Source organism: Vombatus ursinus, unplaced genomic scaffold (genome assembly GCF_900497805.2).
Source record: "Vombatus ursinus unplaced genomic scaffold, bare-nosed wombat genome assembly UNPS02014874.1, whole genome shotgun sequence".
Lineage (NCBI taxonomy): Eukaryota > Metazoa > Chordata > Mammalia > Diprotodontia > Vombatidae > Vombatus > Vombatus ursinus.
Genome location: NW_020954652.1, coordinates 16174839 through 16197741, shown reverse-complemented (window position 1 = coordinate 16197741; position 22903 = coordinate 16174839). Strand labels below are relative to the sequence as shown.

Below are 22903 nucleotides of genomic sequence, written 5' to 3'. Positions count from 1 at the left end.
ATGTCCCCCCAAATAAGATGTCAGTTTCCTGAAGGAAAGGATGGTTCCATTTGTGTGTTTGTATCCCCAGCTTCTAGCAGAATGTTTTGTACATAGTAAACACTCAGTGTTTATTGAATTGAATTGAATTAAAAGAAAACTTGGGAATATTCCAAAAACCTCTTTAACAATTGAGGAATGAGGTGAAAAATATTTAGCTAGAAGAATTGCATTGGAAATGAAGAGGGAATGGTTGAGTGGAAGATACGATATGAAGGAAGAGTAGAACAGACTTGCTTTCCCTTCTGCTCTGAACACCTAAAATCCTTAAAGGTTATTCCAACATGATAATTATATATCTTGTACACTTTCTATTATAGAAGCATAGAAAGCTGGAATTGGAGGGGACCTTAGGACATGGAAGTGACCTTAGAACATAAAAAATGCGTGTGACCCTGGAGAAGTCACTTAACCCCATTGCCTAGAACAAAAAAAAAAAAAAAAAGAACGTAAAAAATGCCCGACCTAGGAGGAACTCCAGAACATGAAATGGTAGAACAGAGAATGCTTGAATACGAAAAAGTGGATCCAGACAGCACCTCAGAATGTTGAATGTGGGAGTTCAAATGGACTTTAGCACATAGAATGACAGAGCTAGAAAACATTATTTGACTCTCAATGCCCTTCTTTAGCAAACAGGTAAACTGAGAGAGGGGCAATGATGTGCCTGGGGCAGAACCAGGGTTAGAGTCCTAAGCCTCTGTTCTTCAGGTACTGCTTTTTCCATGTCTGTTCATTAATTTTTCTTGTACTAGACATCTCTCTAGAGAAATTATAAGTTTCTTGAGGGCACAGGCCATGGACGAACAAAGTATTGTACATTGTTATACTAATATATGTAAAGGCACTTTGCAAATATTTAAAGAACTCTAGAAATACTAGCTATTAGCACTCTGAGGATGGAGAATATGATCAACAAATATCTGTTGAATGAATGAATGAATGAATGAATGAATGAATGAATGAATATATAAATGAATGAGTGAATGAATCAATGAGAATTCCCTCCCAGGGATTAATGGATTATATTCACTGTTATACCAGAGGCAGGGAAAATTCCAAGGTACCCAAGAGCCAAGAATCATAAGCAGATCTTTAGGACCTTTTCAGGAAAATCTTTCATTTGGCCTGTTAACTAGTTAGGTTAGTCTTATAGCCAATCTTTTAGTCTATGCTTGCTTGGCATTTTAATTGAAATCCTGGATTTAATATGATTTCACCAGAGATGGCTAATGAGTATGTTAACCCACATATTTCCAGATCCATTCCCATTTGCATCTTGTCATTTGGTTATGGCTTTTAAAATGCTAGGTCTGATTTTTGGGGAGTCCATCTCCAAGGAGTTACTGTCACAAACATGCATTTTAGGCAAATATCCCTGATCAGCCTCACAATCATTGCTGCTAAACACAAAATGTGCCAAAATTCTCCTGATAGTTAATGTCAAAATAGTTCTTTACATATTGATAAGCTACTCCTCCCCGCTTCTCATCCTCTGCACCATCCATCTGTGTTCGATGTTCTGGAAATGGGCTCTCGTTATTTGTATAACAAGCAGATGTCAATGAGCTTCACTGTCTACAAGGGAGAAGAAAAAATATTGATATTTCATTAAATGGATTCCAAGATCCATCTTGCTCTGGTGCTGAGATACTAACTAACATGTCAAAATACAGGCATGTTAGAGGTAAGAAATATTCTGTTGATGCTGGATTTCTATTCTGATTATATTGAACCTGTCACTTTGCCTACCTTTGAGATTTCCTCATGAAAGATTCCACGTAAAGACAGAGAGCTAAACCTTCCCTGCCAGGTCCAGATAATATAACTCATACTGGGAAGGTGTTTTGGCTTTAAAGTCATTTGAAAGGAAAGGTATTTGATAGCTAATTCAGAGCTATCCTTGTAAAAGATGATGAAGGAAGAAACAAAAGTTAATCAAACTTGTCCTGGATTAGAGCCACAACATCACATAGAGTAGGCATACCCACTGTGGACCCAGCTCAGAAACCAGGATATTGAAGCATCTAGATTTGCGTAGCAGTTGAATTGGGAAAGGACAGAGAACACAAAGAAATGAGAGCTTGTTTCAATAAGAATTTACATGTCTATAGAGAACCATTTCTGAAGTCTGGAGGAACTGAGTTTAAATCCTACCTCAGACACTTACTAGCTGTGTGACCCTGGGCAAATCACTTAACCCAGATTGCCTCCAAAATACAAAACAAAACAAAAGAATTTACATGTCAATTCCATAAGAATTTACCCTTCCTCTGGCTTCACCTCTTTCTGGTCTTATCCTTTGCAAAGCTTCCAGTAAAGAACCTTTGTGACTCATCATTCTGACCATGTGACCTTATTTGTAACCCAGGTTGCCACTGTTCCGCAGAAAAATCTTCACTGGCTCCTTACTGCTTTCATGTGAAAATGGCAAATTCTTTGATTTAGCACTGAAAATCCTCCAGAGTCTAGGTCCTACTTACTCTTTTAGCTTCATTTTACATTATTTCTCTTCATGCTCTCTTCATTACATTCCAGACTACCAGTTGGTCCTTGAACTCAACAGGCCATGGCCTACCTGTAAGCATTTACCCAGTCCATCCCCCAAGCCTGGAACACACTTCCTCCTCATTTCTCCATTTTTTAAATTCTTGATTTTCTCCAAGCTTCCACTCAGTTGCCACCTACTCCATGTAGCCTTTCCAGATTCTTCCAATTAAAGAGGTTCCTTTACTCTTCCAATATCCCTCCAACATTTTAGATCTTTCTTTTGCCTTCGTTGCTCCCTACTTTGTAATACTTATTTGTGCATATATCATATCCCTCTTTGGCCAAATTTAGGCTCTTAGAAAGCAGGCACTATGCCCTATTTGTCTTTGCTTCTGCAGTGACTACCATCATTCTCACACATGCAGCTGGTGTCCAGAATGCATAGCACTCTAGACTTAAAGTCAATCAGTCAACAAGCTTTTATTAAACACTAAGTGCCAGGCACTGTGTTAAGTACCGGGGATTCAAAGAATGGCAAAAGACAATCCCTGCCTTCAAGAAGCTTTCAGTCTAAGGGAGGAAACAACATGGAAACAACTATGTAGAAACAAGTTATACACAGTAGAAATTGGGAATAATCTCAGAGGAAAGGCATTAACATTTAGGAAGACTCAGAAAGGGTTCTTAAAGAAGGTCGGACATTAGCTGAGACTGGGAAGCCAAAGAAACTGTGAGATTGACATGAGGAGAAAGAATTCCAAGCACGGGGAACAGCTGGTAAAAATATGTGGAATTGGGAGGTGGAATATCTTGTACGTGGAGCAGCCAGGAGGCCAATGTCATTAGGTCACAGAGGATGTAAGGTGTAAGGAGACTGGACTGGTCAGAAAAGTAATGGAGGACTTTGAAAGCCAAACATGTTCTATTATATCCTGGGAGTGATGGAGAACCACTAGAATTTATTGAACAGAGGGGTGATATGGTCAGATCTATGCAATTATCTATGATAATTGAAGGGAGGATGGATTGAATTGGGGAGAAACTTGAGGTAGGGAGGCAAGTCAGTAGACTGTGGCCATGGTCCTGGTATGGGATGATGAGGACCCACACTAGGCTGGTGTTGGTTTCAAAGGAGATATATAATAAGAGATATTATGAAAGTGGAAAAACCAGGATTTGACAATTGGATATTTGGAATGAGGGAGTGAGATGTTGAACATTACACCCTAGGTTGGGAGCCTGGGAGTCTAGGAAGATGGGTACATTCTCAACAATAATAGGAAAGTTAGGAAGAAGGGAGGGTTTGGGGGTAAAGAGTACAATTTTAGGCATGAGTTTAAAAGGGTTATGGAACATCCAGTTCAAAATGACTAATAGGCAGTTGACTTGAAGTTTCAATCCTGCCTTAGACATTTCCTAGCTATGTGGCCTTCACAAAGTCTTTTCAGCAGCAAGGTAGCACAGTGGATAGAGCTCTGGGCCTGCAATCAGGAAGACCTGAGTTCTAATCTGAACTCATACACTTACTAGCTACGTGACCCTGAGTAAGCCATTTAACCTCTGCTTGCCTCAGCTTCCTCAACTGTCAAGTGAAGATAATACTAGCAACTACTTCCTAGGGTGGTCATGAGGTTCAAATAAGATAATATTTGTAAAGCACTTAGCACAGTGCGTGGCACATAGTAGGCACTATATAATGCTTGTTGTGTTCCCAGCCTTGGTTTCCCCATCAGCCTAGAGCAGAGGAAGGATTCTTGAAATTGGTGATAAATGCCAGAGTAGGTAGGGCAGAACAAGGAGGTCTTAAAAGCCAGGCAGAGGAACTTGAAAGCAGTGGTTTTGAAAGGTTCTTCTTCTGGCACTGAGTGATTGGATGCATTGGGCATTGTTAGGGCCAACCCTAGGAGCCAGGAAAATAATCTCTATGTCTATTGAAGTGATCTAGGCATTAAGTGACCAAAGCTTGGCCTGGAATGGGATGGGCTGTCCAGAGAATACAAAACGCTGATGCCAGTACTTGGTATTCAATATATGTACAAGTGAAGCAATGAATGAATGAGAAAACTTCCAAGGTCCCTTACAATTCTAAATCTATGATCCTAGGACTCAACCCAGAAAGGAAAGGAAAAAACTTGTGAAAGGCATTTCCAAAGAAGACAACAGAATGCAATGATAGTTTGGATATAAGAGTTACAAGGAGGAAAGGGGGGAAAGGGAATAATACACAGAAACACACACATACAGTACCCACTATGTGCCAGGCACTTTGCTAAGTACTTTACAAATATTATTTCATTTAATTCTCACAATAGTGTGAGGAAAGTACTGTTAATATCCTCAATTTTTAGATGAGAAAAACTAAGGCAGACAGAAATTAAGTGACTTGCCCAAAGCCACACAGCTAGGAAGAGTCTGAAGTCAAATTTGAATTCAGATCTTCCTGATTCCAAGTCCAGCACTCTATCCACTGTATCACCTAGGAGAAAACTTGCTATAACATGTCTAGTCCAATAAACTGAAAATATGAAAGCACCATAAACAAAATTTGAACACAACTGAAGTTGAACTAATAATAATTTTTCCCCCAAAACCTTCCATATTTGCCTCTTAGCTTCTTTATTACTGTCTGAGGAATATGCTGTCCTCCTATTCATCCAAATTTGAAGCTTGAAGTTGACTTTGATTCTTCTTTCTCACGTAATGGCCAAGTCTTGTCTATTTTACCTTCACAATACATTTTCAATCAATTCCCTCAACGCCTTAGGTTTGAGCCCTACTCACTTCCCACTGGGACTACTGTAATTATATCCTCAGTAGTCGACATGCCTCTAGTCTTTGCTCCCTCCAGTATTTCCTTCTGATTGCCAAAATGACTTTCCTAATGTAATTTTCCTACTAACCTTATCATTCCCCTGCTCAAATACCTTCAAAGGCTCTCTACTCCCCTCCACTGTCTACCTTTCACATTACTTCCTTTCATGTCCTCTATATTCCAGTCAAACTGGATTATTTCCTGCTGTTCCAGGATCTTGTCCTGTCTTCCCTCTGTTCACGTATTCAGGCTATCTCCTAATTCTAGAACACTCTTTTTTCCTTTCTGCCTGTTTAAATCATTCTCCTCCTTCAAAATCCCGCTCAAATGAAAGTGATCTCTTTCTTCAAGTACTCCTAGAACATTTTATTCCTATCACATTCTATCATATGATATGCTCCATTGAATACTCATAATTTCTTCCCACTTGACTGTTTCTTCTTGAGAGAAAGGATTATGTTGTTTTCCATCCTTATCGTCCCTCAGTGCCCTGCAAAGAATTTGTTGTTATTCAGTAATTACAGTTGTGTCCTACCCTTCATAACTCCACTTGGGGTTTTCTTGGCAAAGATACTGCTTGTGGTTTGCCATTTCCTTTTCCTGCTCATTTTAGAGATGAGGAAACTGAGGCAAACAGGGTTAAGTGACTTGCCTAGGATCACATAGCCAATGAGTGTCTGAGGCTGGATTTGAACTCGAGATGTCTTCCTGACTTCACATCTGACATTCTATCAACTTCACCACCCAGCTGCCCCAGCAAAGAGTAGAAACTTAGTAATTTGTTTTAAATTCATCGCTCAATCAATAAGTATTTATTAGCTTCCAAGCACTATGCTGGTTTGCAGAGAAGTAGAAATAAGTTCTGGGCATACTGAGTTTGAGGAGTGGAGGTACCCTGTGTTCAGCTGAGAATCCAAGGCTAGAGTACAGATGAAAGTTCAGGGCTGGAGGTCTCAATTTTGGAATCAGCCACCTTGCGGTGCTAGTTTAAACCATGGCAGTAGAATAATATAGTAAAAGAGTAGATGAAGGTAAGCAGAGGATCACGGGCAGATCCTTGAGGGCTACAGCACAGTTAGGGGATAAGCTCAGGGAGCAGACCTACAAAGGAGCATCCCATGAGTGCTGAGAGGGATAGGAAGAGAACTGGGAAAATTCAGCAGCATTAAAAAAGGGAAGGAGACAATTTCAAGGAGTAAACTGTTGAGTATTTTACAATGGTACAGAGAGGTCAAGAAGGATCAGGAATAAGAAGCAACCGTTAGATTTATCAAGCATATCAATGATAATTATTGAGAAAGAGGTCTGAATAAAACATTAAAGACATAATCCAGATTGTGTGACAAGGAGTTAAGAGGGAAAAAGATGGGAAAAAAAAGGAGAGAGCATATATAGATATTTTACATAAAAATAGAGTTTTAAAAAATCAGGGCATCATGCCCTTTACAGTTATGTGGCTAGCATATACAGTAAAGATTATCGTGTCTCATGAAGCCTCCCAAATATAAGAAGAGGGTTTCAAAGTACAAATTCATAGGCATCTGTCCATAAATTTAATGAAACTTTTTGCCCCAAAGCCACAGCCTAGATATGGATTGTAGTACTGAACAAACATTGCAGATTAACTCATTAGTGACACTGGTCTACTGATTTTGCAATTTTGGTCTCTCAGAATTCAATCATATACTTTGGGTGCGAGATTTAATTCATTAACTTAGGTCCATGTAACATTTGGAGTTCAAGGTTTTAGAGACGACCAAAATCTATTATTTTCAGCTGAAAAGCTTTTATTTGTACGTGTTATATCACTTAAATTTATTTTTGCAGTACCTTGAATTTAGTGGACAGTCGATAGCAATCACATTAAGTTATCACTTTCTGCCAGTGGCAATATTGTGTTCAAGCTTCTTCTGTCGGTTGCAATGTTCTTGTATTTAAAAAAAAAAACACTTTCAAAAGCCTCTGGGGTTGTTTATTTGGCTGGCATTGTGTATATATATATTCTCATATATATACACACACATATGTACATATGTTCACATACATATGTACGTAGGTATACTATCTATATATTCCAAAATGCTCTATGAAAGTGTTTTCTAGGTTAATTTTTTATCTTTCATTAGCAACATTACCTAGATCTTTTTTTTTTTTTCAGCTAGGCAGTAGGGTTAAGTGACTTGCTCAGGGTCACACAGCTAGTAAGATTCAAATGTCTGAGGCCGAATTTGAACTCAGATGCTCCTGACTTCAGGGTCAGTGCTCTATCCACTGCACTGCCTAGCTGCCCTAGATTTATTTTACTTAATCTAAAAATCATCTTAAAATCGCTCTAAAATCTCATTTATATCATGAGAGTTTTGCACGTTAAAGTCAACAGCCCATTGTAACAAGGAAATTCCTACTTCTGGATGTTTATTTTGAGAGGGAAAAACCATCCACAGTCCTTAAGTACTTCACAGTATTTAATTCAATACAGTTCAAACATTTATTAAATTACTTCCTATGTGCCCGACACTGTGTTAGGTGCTGGAGATTCAAGGATAAATACTAACACAGCCTTTGACCTCAAGGAATTCATATTCTGGTGGGGTGGGGGTAAAAGGAAGAGGGGCAAGACAGTAGGTGCCCAGATTAGTAAATAAAAAGTAATTTGGGGAGGGGGAGGAGACAGGGGAAAGTAGGAAGAGAGGTAGTTAAAAAAGGCTTCATGAAGGAGTTGGTGCTTGAAATGATTCTTGAAGGGAGGTAAGGATTCCAAAAGGTAGAAGAGAGAAATGAGAGCATTTTAGTCATGGGGTAGTGCTTATGCAAAGACAAAGAGGTGAGAGATGTTACATACATGGAATTGCAAGCAATCCATTTTGTCTGACATCGAGTAGTATATCACCTGCCAACCAAAGTTTCTTTTTAATTCATAGTCAATTCTAACAGCTGTTCCTTTTGTACAAACTAGTTTTATAGACTTTTTTTGAAAGCAGAATTTACCAATCACTGAAATCATAGTCATCAAACTGACTAAAAAAAATAAAAATTTCATTGATGCTTTTTGTTTATATCAATCATTTCTGGATATACCCTTTCCCCCAGAATTGTAAAAATGAAAAATAGGCAACAACGACCAATACGATGACCATTTCTGACAACGTACACTGCAACCCACCTTTGTGCCTCATCATACATACACAAAGTCTTTGAGGACTTGTTTCATCATTGGCTCTCTGGGACCATTATTGGGTTTTCCTTTCCTCAGAATCTAATTTCCATTTAGTGATCTTTTCGTTAGGGAAGAAGGGAAAGGTACAAGCATGTACCAAGCACTTTAAAAATACTATCTTATTTGATCCTCACAATAACCCTGGGAGATAGATGCTATTATGATCCCCATTTTACAAATGAGAAAACTGAGGCAGGCAAGGGTTAAGTGACTTTCCCACGGTCACATTGCTAGTAAGGATCTGAAGCTGGATTTGAACTTGGGCCTTTCTGACAGCAGATCCAGCACTCTATCCACTGTACCATTTACAGGCCTCATTATCATTAAAGTCATTGCACGCATTGTTCTTCAAGTTAGGCGTATTTCATAGTGTGTCAGTTGTCATAGATCTTCCTATAATTCTCTAAATTTCTCATATTTATAATAATAGTCCACTACATTTCTATACCACAGTTTGTTTAGCCATTTGGTAATCTTTGGTGCCTGCTTCCTTGGTCCCAATCTCCCCAGCTGCTTGTGCCCATTCCCCCCAGCCACCTTGTATTTCATTTGTAGTCATTGGGTACATCCATGTACAGCAATTGCACTTTGAGCACTTCTGTGGACATGGGAAGCTCCAGCAGACACTATTTTTGAATTCACCAGTTTAACTTGGCTGTCTAGGGCTATTTTGGGAAGCCTCTGGGAGAAAGAAACTGGAAGATAATCCATCTTGTTCACACCATGCGGAAGGAAGTACATAGGCAAGGTTGAGCACCCCTGCTCCTTTCCTCCATGATCCTGCAAGTTCTTATTCCAGAAAAGGGATGTTGGGTGCTGAGAAGTGACCTCTCCTACCGCTCCCTCCCCCAGCCAAGGACTGATGGGGTGTGAGAGTGAGGTTGTAAAGCAGCTAGGCGAAGCTTTGCTCTCTCCACTTGCCAATTAAAGAAGGAGTTAGTTCAAAGGTTGTATCTCAATTAAGCTACTGAATCATTTCTTCTTAGTCCCTTCATGCCAAGGGAAGGGGGAGTTCTTAGGTGAAGAAGATGACTCTGTATCCCATAGCAGGCAGCTGTTTTCTCACTAATTAGCTGTATACTATTGTGATTACTTATAAATCTATCCTCACCTTTACAAAACAAAGAAAGTCTGATGGCTGCTCAATCTTTGGTGCAATCAATGACAACAGTAGAGAGAAATTTGGGAAGAGGTTTTAATCTTTCAGTAGAGATGAGTGACACATTCTTTCTTCAGGAAGGCTTGGGGGAAGGGTAGAAACTGGAGGAAGAAAAGTGGGCACTGATGTCATACAGAAATTCCAGAATCAAGGGACTCATAGTATTATCGTACCCCTATGCAAGTCCATGTTCTTTAAGCAGGAAAGCATATAACCAAAAGAAAAAGGAAGAGAGGGAGGAAGGGAGGGAGAGAGGGAGGAAGGGAAGGAAGGAAGGCAATAAATAGGGAGGGAAAGAAGGAATGAGGGGGGAAGCCTAGCCTAAGTGTGGTAAAGCCTTGAGTTAAAAGTCAAACCAAGCCCAGATAGTACCATTCTCCTAAAGAACTATGCTCCTTAAAGGAACACCAACCCAGTAAGCAGGAACCAATACAAATACTTAGATGCTTTACATATGGAAAGCAGAATAAAGAATTTACATCTATGTATGTACACATACATGCACATACACACATAGATGTGTTCTATACATATTTGTATATGTTATATGTGCACGTATATACATTTGTGTGTATGTGGTGCATCTATGTATATGCATATGAGTACATGCCCATATTCATAAACACACTATGACTTCCCCAAAAGAATGTAAGCTCCTTCAGGACAAGAATTGCTCATGCGTGCATAACAGCACTTAATAAATACTTTTTGATAGATGGGTTTCCAGCTCTTTGCTACTATGAATATTTTGGTAGATCATTGATCTTTCTACTCTTGATCACCACAGGGTGATCTATCCAGTGGGTGGATCACGGGGTTAAAGACACAAATAACTTTGAGGTAGCTTAGCAGCTTAGTGAATAAAACCCTGCACTTGGAAGACCCGAGTTTGAATCAGGCTTCTGACACTTCCTAGCCGGATGACCCCGGACAAGTCATTTAACTCTCTTGGTCTCAAGTTCTTCATTCATAAAATGGGAAAAAATTACACAACTCACGGGACTGTGGCAAAGATCAGTTCAAGCCCTTTGTAACCTTTAAAGACTAAAGAAATCATCCATCATTATTGTATTCTTTTCATGATTTGAAATTGTCCAATTGATGCTTCGTGTAGACACAGAGTGATGGAAAACAGTGTTTTTATGTCACTATTTATTTTTTCTATGTATTAATGCAATCTGTCTCCCCTACTAGATTAAAAGCCTTTAAAAGATCAGGAACTATGCCTTCTGCTTCTTTGCATCTCTCTGAACCTAACAAAGTGTCAGATACATAGCTGGGCTCAATAAACATTGATCCTGGTATTTATGAGGAGAGAGGTAGGGGAAGGATCATTCCAAAGGTAATCAGAGAAAAGTCCCATTTATGGATTACCTAAAAGCCCATATAACAAGAATATTTTTCTATGTCAAATAAAACAAATTATTAATTGCTTATTACCAGGTCAGATGAGACTGTCAAATCTTTTAGTTCATTCATTAATTTTATAGATATAATTGAGTTTTTACTGTGGTTAAGTCACTTTGCAAGTCTTTTGGGGCAATAGAAAGATCTGATTTTTTAAGACATTTCCACAAAATTAGCCATATGGGCAGCTAGGTGTTGCAGTGGATAGAGCGATGGGCCTGGAATCAGGAAGACCCATCTTTACGAGTTCAAATCTAGCCTCAGACACTTACTAACTGTGTGACCCTGGGCAAGTCACTTAACCCTGTTTGCCTCAGTTTCCCCATCTGCAGAATGGTCTGGAGAAGGAAATGCCAAACCACTCCAATATCTTTGCCAAGAAAACCCCAAATGGGGTTGTGGAGAGTCGAACAAAACTGAAACTACTGAACAATAGTCATGGTCCATTTTCCTCAACTCCAACAAGCTTTTCCTATTTTCCTATTTCTCAGGCACTTCAGTAGCCATTTCATTTCCAAAATACTTAGGAAATTCAGGAATGAAGCAGCTAGGTAGTGCAGTGAATGAAGTCCTGGATGCAAGAAGAACAGAGTTCGAATTCAGCTCAACCTCAGTCTGTCTTAGGCTCATCCTCTGTAAAATAGTGATAATAAGAGCACCTGTCTCCCAGAGTTTTCAGAAGGATAAAATGAGATATTTGTAAAGCAAACTTTGAAGCACTACATAAATGCTTTGCTAGCTAGCTAAATGTTTTCCAAAATGATCCTCTAATATAAAGTGTACAGGCATTCAGGATCTGCTCGTTAAATTTTTTGTGGTTGCTGTTAATCAGCAACATTGATTCTTATGATGGACAAGACACTGTGCCAGGTTCTGTGGGGGAAAAGAAAGGTAAATTAGAAATGTCCCCTGCCCTTGAGAAGTTGAAAATTTAGTAAGGAAAATAAAATGTCTATGTAAATATGATACAAAGTAGACTTGGGGTTTACAGGAGATGAACAAGCAAAGCGTGTTGGAGAGAACAATGCTTGGACAAAATGGAGATTGAGCTGAGTCTTGAAGGATGACGAGGGTTTCAGTGGCGATTTGGAGGAAAGGCCATTCTCCAAGGGAGCAATAGTGTTAAGATAGCCCCAGAAGCAGGAAATATGTTGTGTTTCAGCAATGGCAAGTTGTCCAATTTGTCCAGAGTGGTTATTGGCACTGCTGTGCCAACAAGGGGGTAGAACTGATGAGACCTGGCAACTTACTAGATAGGTAAGGTGAAAGAAAACTAGCTGTTGAGGATGGCACCAAGGTTATTAACCTAGGTGTTTTAGCTTGATGGTTAGAGACAGGGAAACTCAGCAAAAGGGTGGCTGTTGAAGGGAAAAGAGACTGTGTAGTAGGCATGTTGAGAAAATGTGCAACTGGATGTGAATAGGGGGCCTAAGTCTGGATATGTTGACTTGGGAGTTGCAAGTTGAGTGAAGGGCATAGTGGTCCTGATGGGGTTAAATTAGATGGGGTTGAATAGAGGGTCTTGAATGACCTAGAACTCTGACTTGGAGGCAGGCTCTCCTGATTGGTGAGAGTTCCACATATCTAGTCAATTCCAGATTCTTCCATGATAAATCCTGGCTGCCATCCAGCCATACCACCTCACACATAAATTCCCTCTGCTCCTTCTGCCTCTGACCCTGAGAACAGTAATCCAGTCAGCACTATCATTCCTGCAGAAAGGCATATCACTGCCATCCTGTGACTCCACTCACCATCCCTGTGATTTCCCAAACCATCACATTTTTGGTTATCGTTCCCCTATCTGTGTTGTTTCCCATTGCTTAGCACACTACCTGATATGTAGCTTGCACTTAATAAATGCATGACTTGCTTGTTGATTTTTCTTCTTTTGGAATGTAGGCTACTTGAGGTCAGAGTCTTTCTTAATTTTTGTATTTTTATCCCCAAGATTTAGCACAGTGCCAGGCACCTAGTAAGTACTTAAATGCTTTTTAATTCATGTAAATGAATTAAACTAATTTTAGCACAACTAATGAGTTGGAAAATTTGCCTAGAGTCAGTGGGAGGCATTGAAGGGTTGAGGGCAGGAGAATGAAATGATCTGAGCTGTGCTTTGGGAAATTTCCCTCGTCATCGATGTGTAACGTGGATTGGACAGATGAGAGAGTATGGCAACTGATTGGGAGGATAATCCAGGAGAGAAGTAATGAAGCTCTGAATTAGAGGCAGGGCAAATAAGAACTATCACATCTACATTCATAACTGATTACTCCCCAAAAGAGCATGTCTGGGTATTTTTCTCCTCGAGAAATCATGACCCAGTTTCAAAAAGTTAATTAAGCAGGAAATTTTCCTTAAATTGTGAGTATTCTTTAAACAAATCCAATAAAAAATGAAATTTAAAAACAAATTTAGGATTCACCATCATTTTTTTTAAATGAAACTTATAAAAGTAAGAAAATTACTTACAATACTGTTTCAAGCCCTTTAATTTCCCTTCAAGAGGCAATGGCTGGAGTGGTATGATCCTATCTCTCCAGGCCTTTTTAAATAATAATTTTCCTGTGCTCCTACTGTCCATTTTCTTTTATGAACTTGTTAAATGGATTCAATTTTGTCCTGTATAATTTAAAAGTCTTTTATCTTGTTCTTTAGAAAACTCTTACACAGGTTTGATAGGGAGAATAAATAACATCATACAGAATAGCAGTTCGTCATTAATATGCCGTTGTCTGTAACAATATACTGTCTATTTTGGTCCCATATTACAAGGCTGAGGGACGACATGGCATAATACCTCCAGAGCTGACCTGGAAGCTAGGAAGATCTAGTTTTAAGTTCCCTATTTCTGACATATGCTAGCTATGTGACCCTGGGCAAGTCACTTAACCTCTTAGTGCCCTATGCAATTCTCTGTGACTATCAGTAGCAAAAAAGGGACAAATCTGTTTTGGTAGAGAGATTCTTGGACAGCTAGGTGGTGCAGTGGATAGAGTGCCAAGTCTGGAGTTAGGAAGGCTCCTGGTCTCAGACACTTATTATCTATGTGACCCTGAATTAGTCACTTAACCCTGTTTGCCTCCGTGTAATTATCTGGACAATGAGCTGGAAAAGGAAATAGCAAACCACTCAGGTATCTTGGCCAAGAAAACCCCAAATGAGGTAACAAAGAGTCAGATGCAACTGAACTGAATGAACAACAGAGAGATTCCAGTGTGCCACTCACTGAAGCCAGATCCTTATTCAAGGGTAATTAGATTATCAGAAGAATAGCTTTAAAAACGTGTTGCAATGGTGTGTATTACATGTGCTGTATACGTTTAAACATTTTAAAATAGGGAGATTTTAATAGAGCTGCAAAAGAAACTGACATGGGACGTTCATAAGATTATGTGAAACACAGCTATGATCTGAAGCAATCAATTCAATCAGATAACATCTATTAATTAGTTGCTAGGTTCTAGCTACTGTGCTAACTGTTGGGAATATAAAGAAAGGTCAAAACACAAAAACTATCCCTTCCCTCCAGAAGCTCACATTTTAATGGGACAGGAAGCATGTACATAGAAGATCCATGCAAAGTAGGGAGAAAGTGAAGCATTATCAATTCTAGAAGTCCTAAGAATCAAAACAATGGATTACATTAGAAAGAAAGCTGAACTTTTACATTGACTCATGACTCCATGTGCCAATCCTATCTCTGCCATTCTGTGTAATCTCAAGAGAGTCATTTAATCTTCTTGGGTGTCAGTTTTCTCATCTGCATATTGAGGACTAAAAGGCCTAATGAATAGTGATGGACTAGGTCAATTAGACCTGAGTTCAAATCCAATATCAGACACTTACTAGCTGTGGGACCCTGGGCAAGTCATTTAACCTCTGTTTGCCTCAGTTTCCTCATCTATAAAATGGGGATGATAATAACAGCACCTACCTCCCAGTGTTGTTGTGAGGATCACAAGTTCTTATTTTTGAGGTACTTTACAAATCTCAGAACACTCTACAAATGCCAGTGATGATGGTGATGTTGGTCTTACATGCACAAATTAGTAGTCATCCATACAGTTAGGGATTGAAGGGATCTCCAAGATCATCCAATCTGATTCTTCCATTATATGGATGGGAATTAAAAAAAAAAAAAAAACACATAGGAAGGAGAATTTGCCCAAAGCCACAAAAGTCGTAAGTAGAAGATCTGAGATTTGAATCCAGCTTCTTAGATTCTAAATCCATTGCTCTTTCTGCTAAACCATTGAATTTCAAATCCTGAACTCTGCTACTATGTGACCTGAGTGACTATGAGTAAGTCACTTAAAACTTCAGGGGCTTAAAATGAAGATATTGAACTAGATCATCTTTAACATCCCTCCTCCATCTCTAAATTCTCTTGATTTTCTGAATCCAAAACTTGTACTCTTCACTGCATTATTTTCCCTATGTGGCTGCTTATGGAATCTCAGAATTGGAAGGATTCTCAGAGACCATCTCTAGCATAACCCATTCATGACTTCCACTCTTGCCTATAACATTCCTAACTAGTGGTCATACATCTTCCCTTAAAAACCTCCAGAGCTGTCCCCCCCTTTATTTTCTCAGGCAGCTCATTTTCCCTTTAGCAATATGGAACTTGTTAAGAAGTCTTTCTGGCTTTTTCTTTCACTGTCCCCCATGCCTGAAATATTCCCCCTCCTCATCTCTGACTTCTGGCTTCCCCAGCTTCTTTAAGTCCCTACTAAAATCCCGCCTTCTACTGGAAACCTAGTTACATGTAGTATTTCTTCGGGTCCTCATTATAACCCCTTCAGGTAGGTATTATTATATCCATTTTACAGAAGAGGAAGCTAAGGTCGAGAGACATTAAATGATCACACAGCTAGTAGGTTTCTAAGGGAAGATTGGAATTCAGTTCTTTCTGACTCCAAGTCCAGCAATCTAGCTATTGTGCCACCTAGCTGTCTCAAATGACTATTTTTAATCATTTTGTTTCAATCTTATTATACTAGAAAATTCCAGTTATTCCTGCTGATTATTCTTAAAAACTGAAGTTTGAATCCTATGTTTACAATTCCAGATGTTTCTGTTACAAATTTAATATGAACAGCACAGTTTTCTAATGAGATCTACAAGAATGCAAATTTCTTGATGGCAGGGGTTATTTCACTTTTATCCATGTATGTCTAGCACCCCAGACAGTGCGTGGGTACATAATAGGTATTTAATAAGTATTGATTGATTGATACAAGATATTTTATCTATTGAAATATGGGCAAATATAATTGAAATATAGGTGATTTTTAATACTATATTTGATTTGAAAAACAACATGGTATCATGGTTAAAGAGCTGGCCTCCAAGTTAAGAAGCCCAAGTTCAAGTTTCACATCTCTGACACATATTGTCTGTGTGACCCTGATCAAGTCACTTAATCTCTCAGTGTAACCCTCTAATCTACAGTGATAGAATTCCTTACCAGGAATTCCCTACACCAACTAAATCATAGGTCCACATAAGAGGAGGGAAAGGAATAAACATTTATATAGCACCTACTGTGTGCCAGGCACTGTGTTAAGCATTTTACAATTATATGAACCCCACAACAACCCTGTGAGGTAGGTGCTGTTATTATCTCCATTTTACAGTTGAGGAAACTGAGGCAAAGAGTGGTTAAGTGACTTGCCTGGAATGGCACAGCTAGTATCTAAGACTAGATTTGAATTCAAGTCTTCCTGACTCCAGACCCAGAGCTCTATCCATTGAGACATCTAACTGCCTCAGTACATAAGCACACACAGACACATACTTTTGTTGTTCAGTTCTTTCAGTCGTGTCTGACTCTTCATGACCTCTTTTGGGATTCTCTTGGCAAAGATACTGGAGTGGTTTGCCATTTCCTTCTCCAGCTCATTTTACAGATAAGGAAACTGATGCAATCAGGCTCAAGTGACTTGCTCAGGGTCACACAGCTAGTAGGTGTCTGGGGTTAGATTTGAACTCAAGGAGTCTTTCTGACTTCTAGCCCAGTGTTGTGTTCTATGCACTATGGCACTGCCCAGCTGCCTACAAACACTGTGTGGGTGTGGGTGTGTGTGTGTGTGTGTGTGTGATATAATTGTAAAGTTATGTAAAATGTAATTATAAAATAAATGATACACATATTCTTGATACATATATGCTTGACACTTTAGAAACAGACTGATTACAACCTTTGTAGCTGCAGGAATTCCAGGTTCCTTGCCTCTCTGATTAACTGTATCCCTTTACTCTCCTATGTTTTCTCTCCAGTGCCACCGTGGGCCTTAATAGCCATAGCCATAGTCGCTGTCCTCTTAATCCTGACCTGCTGCTTCTGTATCTGCAAGAAATGTTTATTCAAGAAGAAGAACAAGAAGAAGGGAAAGGAAAAGGGTGGGAAAAATGCCATAAACATGAAAGACGTAAAAGACTTAGGGAAGACCATGAAAGATCAGGTAATGTGATCATCCTCTTGAGTGCCTCAATTCATATTTTTAAAGATTGATGGGAGTTGGGTTGGGGGTGACTGTGGGGGTTCTTTGGGGAGTTTATATCCTCATGGTGGGAAAATAGATTTCATTATTTCCATTTAACTAGTAACTTCCTGGACAATCTTGGTTAAAACATACCAAGAGTTGGCAGCTGTAATTTGAACTCTTTCGTATTTATTAATCAACTTTTCTTTGTGTAATATTAAAATTTGTAAACAGGGCTATAACTAGGGTTGGGCAATCATGACTTTTCCTTCTGGCAGCTGAATTTGGAGGGTATTAAAGTCAGAGGATGCTAATGGCCCTGACAGTGCCTTCATGGCAAAGAAACAACAGAGCTCAGAACATACCAAAGGGCAGATTGCAGTGAGTTGTTCAGCTCCCTCCCATCCAGCACTATGGAACCACTCCCTTTTCCTCCTCCAGTACCACTCACCTGAGAATGGACTCCATTTTCTATGTCTTGGACGTGTTTTGCTTCTTACCCCAGTTGCAAAAATTCCTAGTTATATCTCTATTTATAAGGTTTCCCAAAGAGTATCATAGAGAAAAAACATGTGAGTAGTTAGGGGGAAAGTCTCTGAGTTAGCAACCAATCTAAATGCCCTACACCATATTCTTTTCTAGACCAGTAACATATATCTGTTGTTTCAAAAACATTCTGAGAGGCGGGAAATGAGAGAGAGACAGACAGACAGACAGACAGACAGACAGACAGACAGACAGACATAGAATAAAGCTCCGATCCTCTATTCTCTCTTGGAACTAGCTTGTATTTAGAAGTCATATATGAACACATGTTTATTTTCATGGGCAATTTGGTCAAGTATGTCATAACAGGAGCAAAATATTCACTCATTCCAATTTGTTGTAACCTTGTCATCATAGGCATAAGGAACTTCCACCCTAACTAAGCCAACTGCAAGAAACATCTGCCTTCCTATGGATGGTAAACCCCCAAAGAAACTTTTTTTGTGATTCATTTTTGATCCCCGTTCTTACCTCTCTCCTTCTTTCCCAGGAATGATAGAAATCTAACCTTTCTGTCCTCCTCTTGATGCCAGCACCCATCTCTCCCTCCACACACACATACATACCCAATTTCTCTCCTTTCACTGTTCCTATGTAGCAGAATGTTGTTTCCCAGGTTCCCTTCCTGTTCACTCCCTCCTCTTAATTTTCCTAAGCGTTTTTACTTTTAGAAACCAGATGGAAACAGGGATGTTAAAAACCACAAACTTGAGGAAACTGCAAAGATACAAGAAATACTTAAAAACTCCATCATAGATCTGGATCTGAAAGGAGACTCAGAAGTCATAGCCTAAGCCCCTCTTTTTACAGATGAAGAAATTGAGTCCCAGAAAAGTTAAGTCACTTATCTAATGTTATACAAGTAGTAAGTAACATAGACAAGATTTGAAGTATTCTTTTGACTCCAAATGTACTGTTCTTTCCAATGAATCACAATTACCTTTCCTAAGAGTTATTTTTCCTTGAAATATCACCGTCTATGTGATCTTTCCTAGCTCTTGGTCTCGTCCTCATAGTTAAGACCCTCTGATCATATTCTTTGATCTCCTGATCTTCCCCAGTTCCCAACCTACCCTTCTCTTTCTCTTTTTCCATAGAGAGAATGGGTCGTTGGATCCTCAGAGGAAGAAATAAGATTCACTGACATAATTTAAAGGGACTTTAGAGATCATATAGCTCAGCCCCTTCATTTTGCAGAGGAGAAAACTCTTAGGCCAGAAGAGGTGACTAGTATGACCGGCTTAAGATCGCAGAGGGTAATGGTAGACCTTGTAGTTGAACTCAGGTCTTTTCGAGATAAATCTAAAGAGAAATTATTCTTTATATTGCATCACTGCTGCTTATCTTAAGATGAAAATTCCATCCTTGGAGTCTAAACTCTAATGTCACCCTGTCTATTCCCTTCCACCATTTTTCTGGCTCATACAAATTGGAATGACTGAGATATTCTGTTCCATTTGCTCCACAGCCCTTAATTACAAAAATATGTGCTTAGATGTAAGCCAAACAGGGAAGACAATTGATAGCCTTTCTTCTTCTATATTGGTCTCAATAGATTTTTCAGACAAGAATTAGCAGTGACTTGAAAACTAGCCTGGTAAACACATATTTCACTTGCCAATGAAATACCACATTACTGGTTCTCTATTATTAGGATCAGCCAGTCATCTTGACTTTTGTCCTGCCACTGGACTTCTAGGACCCTGGAAGAGAGAGTGAGGCTGAAGGCTTTGAGCAACCCTGCCCGACTTCTTAAATCCAATTCACCCACAAGACTTTACCTGTGACATCATTGGTCCTCTTGGAAAACATAGGACAAACAACATTAGGATAAGCAGTGACAAACCATGTATTCAATTAGAAGGGGGCGTTTGAGTCCTTGATAATGGATGAAAATTAAAACCAAATTTCTGTATTCACTTTATATGAAATCATTAGATTCTCCAACAACTGCTAGACAAATTCAATCAATAAGTTTTGCCCAAATGACTACAAAGAACCAATTTGAATATTGGGTTTGGGTTTGGTTTTGATATGGAAGTTAACTTAATGTCATCTTAGCCTTGGCCAAAATCTAATACTCCTCTTAACCCCCATTTAGTTAATCATTTCAGGGTAAGATATTTTCAAGGCACTTCTAATTCACATAAAATCTACTACTGAAAATGAAAGATACCTTTCAGTCAACTTTTTGCTATTTAAAAAAGTTTTTTAAAAAAGGTTCAAGTATATTTTATCCCAGAAAGTAATGTAGGATTTGTGATTTTATTTCCTATCAATTATTACCCTAATATATGAAACCTTCAAAGAATCTCTCCCGTACTACTATTAATTAAATTTCTAAATTTTCAAATATGCTTATTTCATTTTCAGAGAGCAGTTTGCATGTTATTAACATTTCCAGGTTGTTTGCTGAGTTACCAAGAAAGCCCTGGGCCTAGACCTCTTTTCTCCCCCTCTTTAAAAAAGAAATTCTGTTGGAGATACAGGAGAAGAGTTGCTTTCAAATAAACTCTATTAAAATGTAATTAACTGGGGGCAGCGAGGTGGCACAGTCGATAAAGCACCGGCCCTGAATTCAGGAGGACCTGAGTTCAAATCTGGTCTCACACTAAACACTTGACACTTACTAGCTGTGTGACCCTGGGCAAGTCACTTAACCCCCATTGCCTAAAAATAAAAAAATAAATGTAATTAACCAGTTGCTCAGTTGCTCTTGGCATCTCTTCCCTGCCCCCATTCCCCTTTGTCATACCATTCATTTAAATGCCTGCATATACTTCCAAAAATTTTGTGTGCATAAGGAGTTAAATTTGCTGACAGTTTTTAATCATGACTCCAGAGCCCAAACTCATGTGTTCAGCTAGGCTTCAGGTCCACTTCTGCTGAAGGACTTTGGTCAGGTAATGTGATGGAAGAACTGACATTTTAAATCATGCCCTACTTTATTTCAATACCTTCCGCTGAAAACCATACCTAGCATAGAGTTTTTAAAAAAAAAACTTCTTATAAGATTAAATGTGAAATAATCCTTTACATGGCTATGAACTGAAATATGTTTAAATTAATTGTTTTAATTATCACTGGAGAGACATTAATATTGAAAATATGGTGATCTTGCATTCACACTGACTACAACATTCGAACGTGATCATTCTTTTGTGTCCTGGAAATTACAATTAATCATGCTGAATGATACTATGTGATAGCGACTCAAACATTTCTTCCTAGGACAAGTGATGCATATTTTTGATAGTGATCTTTGTGGAATTTGTTCTGTATTCTGTAAAGCTGTTCCTAATAGTATATGAAGTGGTGTTTATTACCTTTATTATAACCTGGACAAATGACTGTGATCTCAGTGCAAACAATCCTGGAAGTCCCAATCCATAATCTCATACTGCTGGAGGAGAGTGGAACCAGCAATGGTCATTGGTTCTATTTATCCATTTATTGTCATCTGAGGAAGATTAAACAATACAATGAAATCTTAGAAAAATAACTACCTTTGTTTGAAACAGTTTAGAACCTCAGATATTCAGAATGATGTTTGTGATCATTTTAAAGAGGCATCTTTGATGACACTGAGTTTTAACTAGAACTTATTTATAATTTATAGCCAATTGAATGTACAGTGAGGAAGATAGTTTAGTAAATGAAAATGGGCCCCATTGAAAATCATTTTCTATCTGCAGGTGCTTGCAACACTTTTGACAAACAGAAGTGACTAATAACAGATTCTTTATGCATTTTGTGGGGAGGATGACAGTGGAAGACTAAATAAAATGTGTAATCTTTGAGAAGGCATTATATAACACCAATTATCAGTGCAGTGACTTTTTAAAAGAACCTGAAAAAATGAACTAGAAGTTACTCTTACAGCCTTAGTAGATTTGGGGAGGGGCATATTTGAAAGGCAGTATGGAGAGATGGAAAGAGATTGGCTTGTCAGACCGAGAAGACTTGGGTTCTAGTCCTGTCTCTGATAGCTTATGACTTAGTCATGCTGGGCAAATTACTGTAACCCCCAATGATGTAGGCAGCTCTCTTAAGACTATAAACTGAAGAAAAGGTGACAGCTTGCATTGGTGGATTGAGTTTTCCCAACACCAATGAAATTAGAGGTCCCATTCCTATGCTCTTTTAAATGTGGAGTTTTTTCATGTATTCATAGTTATACATGATTGTAACAGTGATACGGAATGCCATATGGTCTTCATACTTCTGAAATGGACCAAAAAGGACAGTCATTTAGATTGATATCAGATAGATTTCAGATAGAAATCAGATAGGCTTCAGTTCTCCAAGTTTATCAAAGGCATCATCAACCCTAGTACAGTCTTTGAGTTCTTCCATCATCAATGCCTTTCTTTTGAATAATTCAAGGAAATGGAATTTGCAAAGTTCAAGGATACACATGTATTTGGTGAAACTCTACACTCACATCCATACTTTCCAAAGAATTCCAATATGATCTGGTGAGGGAATGAAATCCCAGTGGGTCATAGACCTGTGCAGCTCCTGAAATAAATTTTACACGTAAATTTTTGATCTCTAAAGTTTATGGACCCTAAAAATACCAATCCAAGTACCAAAATGATATCAATGAGAAAGTCATTTCTCCATGGTTTCTCTCCTGATGTTTGTGTGTGGATGTTTTAATTTTTTTATTTTTTCCTTCTATGTCCTCCTTATCTGTGTTGTGTCTCATGACTGTTCTGGATTTTCACCTGCGGTAGGTT

The 22903-nt window shown here is 38.7% G+C and overlaps 1 protein-coding gene across 1 annotated transcript in view; it reads left to right on the top strand.

Moving 5' to 3' along the window:
* Positions 1-22903, top strand: part of SYT1 (synaptotagmin 1) — a 484861-nt gene that overhangs the window by 251529 nt on the left and 210429 nt on the right. The window contains exon 3 of the mRNA XM_027842531.1: positions 17410-17594. Within this exon, the coding sequence (XP_027698332.1) occupies positions 17410-17594 (185 nt within the window). The remainder of the gene's footprint in view (positions 1-17409; positions 17595-22903) is intronic.